At 49.5% G+C, this 10,478-nt stretch overlaps 1 protein-coding gene and 1 long non-coding RNA gene across 2 annotated transcripts; both read right to left on the bottom strand.

Annotated features, from left to right (window-relative positions):
- Positions 1-6,563: 6,563 nt before the first annotated feature.
- LOC136495475 (uncharacterized) lies at positions 6,564-7,711 on the bottom strand. The gene is made up of 3 exons (XR_010769010.1): positions 7,456-7,711; positions 7,165-7,368; positions 6,564-6,953 (listed from the first exon to the last, which is right to left on the bottom strand). It is a non-coding gene; the product is annotated as an uncharacterized lncRNA (long non-coding RNA).
- Positions 7,712-10,136: 2,425 nt separating this feature from the next.
- On the bottom strand, positions 10,137-10,478 carry LOC136496266 (uncharacterized mitochondrial protein AtMg00810-like). Its single transcript, XM_066491926.1, has one exon. The coding sequence runs from the start codon at positions 10,476-10,478 to the stop codon at positions 10,137-10,139; it is 342 nt and encodes a 113-aa protein (XP_066348023.1).

Here is a 10,478-nt window from a genome sequence, read left to right on the forward strand (position 1 = left end):
GGTCGTTGGGTGCCCACATCCTCATTGAAGTGCACCTCTGCCTCCTCAGCCTCAGCATACTGGTTGGCGGTTGTGATCATCTTGCCGATCCCAGTAGGTGGCTTGTGGTTGAACTTGGAGCGGAGCTCACAGTGGTGGAGTCCTCGGATGAAGGCGGTGATGACCTTAGCTTCCGTGATGTTGGGGATAGAGTTCCTCATCTCGGAAAAGCATAGGATGTAGCTATGGAGGAGCTCAGATGGCTTCTGGTTGATGCGGTTTAGGTCGTGCTTGGTGCCCGGGCGAATGCACGTGTCCATGTAGTTATCGGTGAAGACTTTTTTCAAATCCTCCCAGGATCCGATGGAGTCCGGGGCAAGGTTGGTAAACTAGCTCATGGCGGTAGGCGGCAGCATAACAGGAAGGTAGTTTTCCATGACATTAGAGTCTCCTCCGGTGGCGTGGACAGTAGTGGCATAAGCCTATAGCCATTGTGTCAGGTTCATTCTTCCTTCATAGGGCTCGACCCCATTGATCTTGAAACCACAGGGCCACTGAAGCGTTCGAAGTGTCCTTGTAAATGCTAGAGGCCCCTTAGAGTTGTCGACACCGTCGTCAGCGGTATTGCCACCGGCGAGTGGTTCAACAACTAAGTCTGGGTTACCGTACTCTTGTTCATACTCCTGATGACGACAGACTTCATCTTCATGGCGACCAAATCGGTGTTCATCGATGCACCATCATGCATCTCGACGATTATTGAGATGCACCCGGACGTCCTGGTCAACCTCCTAGTCGTGTTGGCCGTGATGTTCAGCACGATCGCCCCTAGTTCCACCTTGGGGGCTACCTATCATCGTGATGCTGGTCGGTGAAGCGACTTTGGCGGCGGTCGGTCCTTGTGGCAACTGATCGATGGATTGAAGTGGTAGAGTGAGGGTCTCTAATCCTGGTGGATCTCAATGACCTGACAGTGCGGTGTTTTAAGCACGGCAACAACCTTGGTGAGCCTAGGCATCTACGGGAGGCAGGCGAGCTCGTTGGCGGCCACTGCCAGATTGGCGCTCGGAGTCCTGAAAACGTCGTGGCCATCAACACAGAGAAACCCTTCATCGAGGTTGCGCTGGAGTGGCCTCCCTTGTGAGTTAAGCTGCTGCTCGGCCATCACAAGGGCGTGCTCGTTTGTTTGGTGTTGTGCGCGGTTGACGTTCTAGTTCTCATGAGCGGCGCGTTCCTCTTCGGTCTCGCCATTCTGAGGGGGGCTATCGACGCTGATGTTGAAGATTGCGCCCCCTTAGAGAGGTGGGAGAGGAAACTGTTCAGCGGAGGTTTCAGCGAGGGTCTCTATGGAGTCTTGGGACTTGGAGCCTGGACTCTCCTCTAGGATGGTGTGGAGGGACGCCCTAGGGTGCCGGCTGACATGGAGCATGTTGATGGCCGGCGGAGGCTGGTCGGCAAAAGGATGAGCGTCTCCCACCTGGTCAGCGAATTTGCCCCTTAGGGCATCTTGGAAAGTGGCAGCGGCATTGGCGAGCCCGAAGGGTAGAGCCATAACTCTCAGAATCTTCTGAGCAGCCTCCAGGAGGTGTAGATTGGTGGGTGGTCGGCGCTAAACAAGGGTGTCCACAGCCGATTTGGTGATGGAGAGGCAATCGGTGAGCTTGTGACCAACCTGATCGATGGATGCGATCAGATCATTGCTGTTGATCTGCCTCCTCTAGTAGCGAGGAAGCAGGCAATGGGTTGTTGACGAAGGTGACCTCAAAAGTGGTTCCAAGATCGGATCTACAGTCGTAGGTTCAGGGGTGATCGACGTAGAATCGATCTACACCAGCTCGAGGAGCTCTCCAACTCCATCAGCATTGATGATCCACGAGATCGATCCGACCGGGCTACGGAAGGGACGAAGAGCCTGTGGAAAAAATCATCTTGTTCGACAAGGAAAACAACATGCACACCCCCTACCTGGCATGCCAATTGTCGATGGAATATCATCGGCAGTCCTCCGAGGGGTATCCCATGAAGGTAGATTGATTGGCTAGGGAGCGTGAGATCAAGAATAAGAAGGTAACAGAGACACATGAGTTAGACAGGTTCAGGCCATCAGTATGACGTAATACCCTATTCCTGTGGTTTGTTGGTTTGTATTAGCTATCATATGATATTGTGTGAGTTTGGAGAGGGTCCCTGCCCACCTTATATAGTCCAGGGAACAGGGTTATAAGTCAGTTAGATTTAGGAGATAACTACAAAGTAATAACCGATTATAAGAATCTAGGAATCATACATATCCTAACAGATCTCGCAGTATCTTCAGGATATCCTCCAGATGTCTTGTGGGAGGCACCGAGCAGAGCCGTACCTTGCAAGGCTTCGTCTTGTGGGCTGGGCTATCCCTAGGGGCATAGCCCATATGGTCTGCCGTGGGTATCCGGGGTCATACCCCCACGGTGATGACAAAATGTTACGATCAACTTATATTCTGTTGTCTAGCTCTTTTGGTTGTATCTTTGGCACCGGGGGTTGGTAGTCTTAGTAGACGTGTCTGTGTTGTTTGAAAAACTATTCTTTTGATGTCTCTTGTTCTATTGTGTGTTGGCTTCACCAGCTGTTACCTTATGCTTTAAATATAAGTAGGGGCTTCAGCTTTCACAGTTGACAAAAAAAAACTGTGAAAGCTGAAGCCCCTAATGGCTCTACCAAAAGAGGACCTTAGTATATCTCAACCTCTAAATAAAATATAAAGAGAAAGGTCTAATTTATTATGTTGCATATGTTCAATACTCAAAATTCCAAATATTTGGACAGCCTTGCGAGTAAAGATGAGCAACGGGCCAGCACGGCCCGGCACGGCCTGAGCCCGGGCCTGGCATGGCCTGATCGGGCTCGGGCCCTTTTGGCCCACCGGGCCACCGGGCCATGCCTGAACAGTCCACCATGCCTGGTGGATGGCCTAGGCACGGTCCGTGGGCCGAATATCGGGCCGTGCCAGCCCGTTGAGCCCATGGCCCACTGGTCCATCGGGCCAGCCCATAGCCCGTTACACAGCAAACACCATATTTCAAACAGCACAATCATAGGTTCAAACTTCAAACAATCATAGGTTCACATATTCATATTCAACAATCACAGAAACACCAGAGGATAAAAGATTTGAGCTGTTTGTGCAATGCCGCCTCATTAAAAACCTTTCTAGGTAAAACTCACACCTCGTGAGATAAAACCCTAGAAAGGAAAAAGAGTACGGCTAGCTCAATAAATTAAAATGTTCAAATTGTTCAAAGTTATTACAAACCAGCTAGCTCAAATGTCTCAACTCTCACAACTAAAGTAGCACTCACAGCCTCTCAGGCTCTCAGCTCTTAGTAGTCAACCATCACCAGCAGTAGATGATCCACCAGCTTCATCATCAAGGTACTGCTCTTTGAAGTACTCTTCTAGCTCTTTGTCCTCCACAGTGTGATGTCCACCGGATTCACCTAGCTCCCAGTCTTTGATATAGATTAGCATCTCCACGCTGTCCGCGCCCAATCGCCGTCGCCGCTCCTCAATGATCCTGCCAGTAAGACTAAAGGTAGACTCCAAAGAAGTAGTTGATATAGAAACAGTTATAATATCTTTAGCCAAGGTACAGAGAACTGGATAGGTTAGTTTATGCTCATGCCACCAATTGAGGATATCAAAGTCATCATCATATGCTACAACATTGTCACTATCAAGGTAAACAGTGAGCTCAGAGATGGGATGTAATCTCAAGTATGTGATGCAGTACCAAAGGACTAGTGGAGTAATAAACACCAGAAAGTACAACAGTTGAGTCATAGAACAACTCAAGGAACTGCAATACCTTGTCAGCAATGTACCAATGCTGTTCATTCAATAGAGGATAGCCAGATTGAGAATTGATGAACACAGAAAAGATAGATCTATATGGCATGAGATGTTTTAGCATAAGGTAGGTTGAGTTCCATCTAACATCCATATCCAAAGCAAATTTACGAGGCCTCATACCCTTAGCAATGCAGTAGTTTTTGAATTATGCAATGCGATGATTAGATGAATTCAGAAAGTTAATTGCAGTCCTAAAAACCTCTATGTGTGGTTTAAGCCTTTTCAAACCAGATTTAACAATCAAATTAATTATATGGCAAGCATATCTCTGATGCACAACATGATATATCTTTTTACTAGGATTCAATGGATCAATATCATAACCCAAGTAACCAGCAAGCAGAGGACTCAAAGTAAGCACAACAGATGTATTAGCAGATGCATTATCAAGGCTAACAGAGAAAACTTTGTCAAGTAGGCCCCAATCTTCAAGCACACCAGCAATAATTTCAGCAATGTTAATACCACTATGAGTCACTTCAATCAGTTTAAAGCCAATAACAGCTTTCTTAAGTTCCCACTCAGAAGTAATGTAGTGAGCAACAACAGTGATATAATCTTTCTTAGCATTGCTAGACCAGATATCAGATGTCAAACAAACAGAAGACACACCAGACATTACTTTATTTTTAGGTGATGCAGTTTTTCATTGAAAAGCTTAGAAAGATCTCTAGATGTGGTGAATCTAGACACTCTCTTATATCTAGGATTGTGAGCACGCTGAATGTAATCATCTCAAGCATTATTGTCAGCAATAGATAAAGGCAGATCTAATCTAGCAATCAAACGACAAAGCTCAGCTCTAGCAACATCAGGCCTATATTCCTAGTTCCTATAAGACCCATCAGGATTCAAAGCAAGCCTAGTTTGAACCAAATTAGCCTGTTCTGTTTTCTTCTTGTATGAGAGCATATGTCTTTTCAAATGACCAGTACCATTAGCAGATTTACCAGACAAACGAGACTTACAGAGCTTACAAATAGCAACAACACGTACATCACCGTCCACTGTCTCTATGATTTCATCAAAGTTAGCCGAGATAGGGGATCGGCCCTTACTAGTGGTGGACGAAGCCAGAGATGCTGCATCACTAGTGGCCGTAGCACTAGCCACTGCATCGTCTCGGTTGGTTGGAGCAGCACTCCTACCGAACAAGAGATGAGCAACATCTCCCATGTCGTCTTCGTCGTCGGGGATCTGCCCTGTGGCCCTGAGCTCGTCGTTGATGGTTGGACCATCGTCCCCATCAGCGGACTCAGAGCCAGCCATGGCAGATGGCACCCACCCAACCGGCACCGTCCCTCAACGCCTCCTACGGCACCAGCTACACACCGGTGACCTACGAAACAAAAACACCAAGAAATGGATTAGGGTTCGTGTGATTGCCTACTAGATCTAGGGTTAGGATTAGGGTTAGAGGTACTTGCCTGCATGGAGACGGAGCCCGACGCCGAAGAAATGGAAAAGAAGACGAAGACGAGACGGAGAAGAGGGGGGAGACAAAAGGAGATCCCAAGATCCGGTCAGAGAGAGACAGAGAGTCAAACTAGTCAGAGAGGTAGGGAGGAAGAAGTGAGACGAGGAGGGGGGAGAGATCAGAGAAGAGGAGATCTCAACATCCGGCGTTGGCAGCGGTAGCCTGGGAGGTGGACGACGGCAGCGGTAGCCTGGGAGGTGGTCGACGGTGGGCGGCGGGCGACGACCGACGGTGAGAGGCGAGGTGGGGATTAGGGTTAGGGTTTCAGAGCTCAGAGGCGAGGGTGGCGGGCGAACGGCTGCGGGCATGGGCGGAGTGAGGGGGAATGGCCGAAGGTGGGGTCCACCGGGGCGGGGGGGGCTTATATAGCCCCTTCAGCTGCCGGGCCTCCACCGGGCCGGCCGTTGTAAAACGGGCCGGGCCGTGCCGCCCGGCGGGCTGAGGCCTTAGCCCAAGCCCGGCCTGCTACGGGCTTTGGGCCGGCACGGGCCCGGTTAGGGTTCGGGCCGTGCCGTGCTCGGGTCGGGCCCAATAACCGTGCTTTGGGCCGGGCCTTTGGCCCACGGGCTGCATGCACATCTTTACTTGCGAGTTACGGAGGACAAGTGTGAATATAGAAGGAAAAAAGAAAGAAAGATTCGACGTACGTAGGTGCGTGTGAATTGTGATGAACTGTGTACGACTTTGGCTGGGCTGGATACACATAAGCGAGGCGACAGAAGATGCAAATGCAAGTCCTCCTCTCCCGTCCGTGCGCGCGTGTGTGCACCTCTGGGGCGCCAGTGAGCCCCCACGGCAACGGTCATGTGAAGTGTCTGAGCCGCCCCCACGCGCGAGTAAAAGGCCCATGTTGGCCCGCAGCAACAGAAACGGGCCCACGTGCTGTGAGCGATTCGTCCTCCTGCTCCCTTGCTGTGGCTCATGCGGGCCCCACCTCCGGGCCCATTTGTTCTCGCTAGTCCTTCCCGCCATCATGCTGTCCTCCTCTTTACCTCCTTTTATTTTACCACTGCTCTAAGCATTTACACACTGTAGTATATCGCTGCCATATAGTAGATTTTTTTTTTGTAAAAACACAGAATACTGTGTCGATGGTAAACGTTTTGGCTTCTAATTAGATTTGAATTCTGAGTTTTTTCCAAACTGTCAAAAAGGTACATACGAGGAAGAAACAAACCAACCTGGTGGGTGCTCTTAGCTTAGCGTCTGTCAGAATTCTCCCAGATAGGAAAACGCTTCAGTAAGAAGACGGTGAGGGGAGAGTTACAAAAAGGGGGGAAGCAACATGTCCATGTCCTGGGAAGCTCAACATGTACAGAACACAGTGCAGCGACTTCTGATGAGATATGTATGGTAGATACACAGCGGCCTAATGATTCGTGCATTGTAGCATGATGATGCTCGAATCTATTCCCTTTTCACTATCTTATGAATCATGTAAACTGCAATGATTTGAGGAGATGAGTGTGCTACCGTGCCCACACATAGAAAAAGTCCTTGCCGTTTCACCGCTTTCCAGTGTTCTCAAACCACTTCTTGGTCGTGTAAAGTGTGTGGAAACCCTCCACAACTATTAGCCAGGAAACAACTAACCTTACACTGCTCCCTGCAGAAATCAAACAGGTAATAACACTGTAGAATTTGTTTCAGAGATAGTTTAGCGTTTGAATCTTATGCATGCTTAGCTTTTCTATTCTATGTGATCATTCATCGCTGCATGATAGCAAATTTGACATGAAAAACTCTTGGAGATCTGAACGTGATGAACTGAAGCAACAGAGTGTAGACAGCTCATATGATTTGGACAGATCACTCACCTTAACAATGACAGAACCGAGGCGATCGAATCCAAAACTTCTAGAACCAACCGCATTTGAGCAAATTTTTTTTTCTTTCCGCCTTTCCCATTCGCCCAACTTTTGATCTCGAGACGACAGTACCTCCGATGCATCCTTTGAATTCCCGCGTTGCTACGAAAAGACGAGGCATGACTTTCGATGGCCTTCCTTTTCCTAGGCTACCTTTGAACCGAGGAAGAGAGAAGACAAGCTTTACCCTGCTAGAAAGTTGCCATGGCATAGACCAGCAAAACAGTGGCATGATTTTACCTTTTGAAAGGACAAGCTCAGTGTCACTGATGGAATAATGGAAGTGCTCCACTTTATCGCCAATTACATCACCGCCGAGCCGAGAGGTGAGACCAGGGGAAATGCAAAGTTCTTGGAAGTCACTAGCCACTTTGTGCAGAGCGCACTCGTTGCGAGATAGATCCTCAGACTCAAAGAGGCGCGGCAGAAACAGCAGTTAGTCAAAGCGGGTAGATATTGCTGCCTGCCGATGAAAAGCAACTTTCAACCGTTCCTCCTCAACTGATGGCACGTGTGAAAAGCTAGCTTGTCAAGTCAAGGGAGAGGAAAGTGTCAAGATAAGATATTTTACCAGCATAATAACAAAGTAAAGCAATTAGTACTTGAGTTTGCTCGGGAATCTGCTTTGGATGATTTTCATTCAGGCGTAAAACGTCAGACCGTCAGTGTGTTTTGTGCTGATCTTTTCTTTTTGACATTTTCAATTCAGTTGCTTTCAGGTTTCAGCAGAGCATGTATCCATTTTTACTTCAACAGAAACCTTTTTCTCTCTTTTTTTTTTTCTTTGAGAAAACAAACACTGGCTACTGAACCACGAGGAGTTGAGGACAGACACCAATCTGCATGTGAGCAGTAAAAGGGTGTAGAACACTTCTGTTTCTCCTAGCGCTACCGAGAGAACACAATATTTCACTTTCACCGTGGGAAAAAGGTGGACTGGCGATCAGTATCAGCTGCGCCCTCCCAGTTACTTACTGCACAGACAGCTAGGCAAACGCTGAGACTGAGAGCTGCGTGCAGGAACTTCGGCGATGCAAGGTCGCTGTTCAACAGCGTCACGTTGCTTTCTCAGCTTCAAGAATGTACAAGGAAGCGGAGACAGGCATGCGTGGTGGGATTTGGACATGTAAGAGGACACTGAGGACGATGGAACTGTCGGGGCATTCGATGAAGGGCAACAGGGTCGATCCAGGAACAGCTTCCCTGCGGGTTCTTTTTTTCTTTCTTTCCTCCGGAATCCAGCAGAGCAGAGCAGAGCGTGTTCTTCTGGCTTGGGATGAAGGAGACGGTGAACAGGTGATGCCAAACCAGCTACAGTGCTAGGAGCTGCTGGTAGCTGTTCAAGCATCCAAGAAAGCAGTCCGATTATGAAACAAACTATCGCGAGCGAGTGACTTTATGATGAGCACAAAAAAGTAAGAGGTGCTGTATCGGTTGTGAGAGAAAAAACGCAGTTCCAACTAAAAAAACAAGCTGAAAAAGACGGATTATAAGAGAAGCGAACAGAACCGATATATAAAGCTGACCTCGACATGGTTTAGTGGCATGTATCGATCAGCAGCGGTCAGCATTCTGTCATGTGCACCACCACCACCATCACCAGCACTGAAGAAAACCTAAGCAGCAAGCAGGAGCAGCGGCGTCTGTCAGTGCATCCAATGTGGAGCATTCATCAGGAATGATAGAAAAAAGTATAAGACGTATATGAGATGAGCCCACAGAAGCAGCACTGAGTGTCGGGTTCTTTTACCTTGGACGACTTCACCACGGCCGTGAAGAACCGAGGGAGAGACTGCGTGGTATGTAATGTAACTGGGCGAACTGAATTTCTGAATTTTTGATGCCGAAGAGAAGACGAGGGATAAAAAAAAGAGCGATTCCGGTGAAGGTCATGTTGGGCCCGAGATCTTCCGGGTCAGCCGATCGCTCACCGGCATCCGACCGCCGATGTTCTCGCACACACACAATGACCGGACGTAGAAGAGGGAGAAAGAACAGAGCGCACACACACATAGCACAAGCACCAGCGTTGGCCGGAGTTCTGCAGCGGAAATGACAAAAACTGAACTCTCCCACTTCACTAAGTTGCAGTGGAAAGCCATATATACAACTCTACCCATCTAATCCTAGTGCACACATGACAGACTGCAGTGACTAGATGTGACAGCAGGGCTGACTTTGGCGTATGCCCCTGCTGTGGCTACAGTGCGGCAGGGGAGCCTTTCGGCGTCTGCCCCTGCCGCGGCTACAGTGCAGCAGCAGGGGAGCCCTTTCGGGGCCTGCCCCTACCGCGCGTACAGAGGGAGAGCAACAGATTACTTTACAATTCTCTCCATAATCCTGCTGCTAACCCTAGAACCTCCACCATGCCGATCATCTTTTTCAGCTCCGTGAACCGAAGACGACCGAGCGGCTTGATGAGGACGTCCGCGAGTTGCCGATCAGTTTCGACGAACTCAATGAATATCTATCCTCCATCGACGCAGTCCCCAAGAAAGTGGGACTTAATATCGATGTACTTGCTCCGGTCGTGGAGAATCAGATTCTACGCGAGGACGATGGCGGACTGTTTGTCCACCATCAGTGCCGGTGGGTGAGCTTCCACACCGGTCAGCTCACCCAGCAGCCGGTGTAGCCACATAGCTTGGCACGCCGCTATGGCCACCATCACGTACTCTGCCTCGCAAGTGGACAACGCCACCACCTTTTGTTTCAGTGACAGCCATGAGATTGGAGCCGAGCCGAGGAAGACGAGCACGTCAGAGGTGCTCCACCGTCCGTCGATGTCCCCCGCCATGTCTGCATCGCTGAACACAGTGAGCTAAGCCCACTTCCGCTGGTCTTGGAGAAGACGATCACCTGATCCATCATCCCCATGACGTCCTGATCCACCGTCCCCATGACGTAGCGCCGTAGCCGCTTCACCACGGCCCAGTGATCCTCTCGGGATCCTCAATGAAGCGGCTGACGTAGCCCACGGCGAATGCAATGTCTAGCCTCGTGTGGACTAGATAGCGTAGACCACCGACGATACTCCGGTAGAGTGTTGCATCTACCTTTGCCATGATACAGGCCTTCGTTAGCTTCAGCCGCTTCTCCATCGGAGTCACGCACGGCTTGCACTCAGCCATGCCGCTCTGCTCCAAAAGCTTCGAGGCGTACGCGCTCTGACCGAGCGAGAGCGCCTCTTTTCCTTGTATCACCTCGATGTCGAGGTAGAAGGAGAACGCGCTGAGATTGCTCATTCGAAAACAAGCCACCAT

This window comes from Miscanthus floridulus, chromosome 12 (assembly GCF_019320115.1).
Source record: "Miscanthus floridulus cultivar M001 chromosome 12, ASM1932011v1, whole genome shotgun sequence".
In the NCBI taxonomy this organism is placed as follows: Eukaryota; Viridiplantae; Streptophyta; class Magnoliopsida; order Poales; family Poaceae; genus Miscanthus; species Miscanthus floridulus.

Bases quoted from the DNA above. Each gene is read 5' to 3' on its own strand.
- LOC136496266 (XM_066491926.1), bottom strand. From the start codon at position 10,478: ATGGTGGCTTGTTTTCGAATGAGCAATCTCAGCGCGTTCTCCTTCTAC.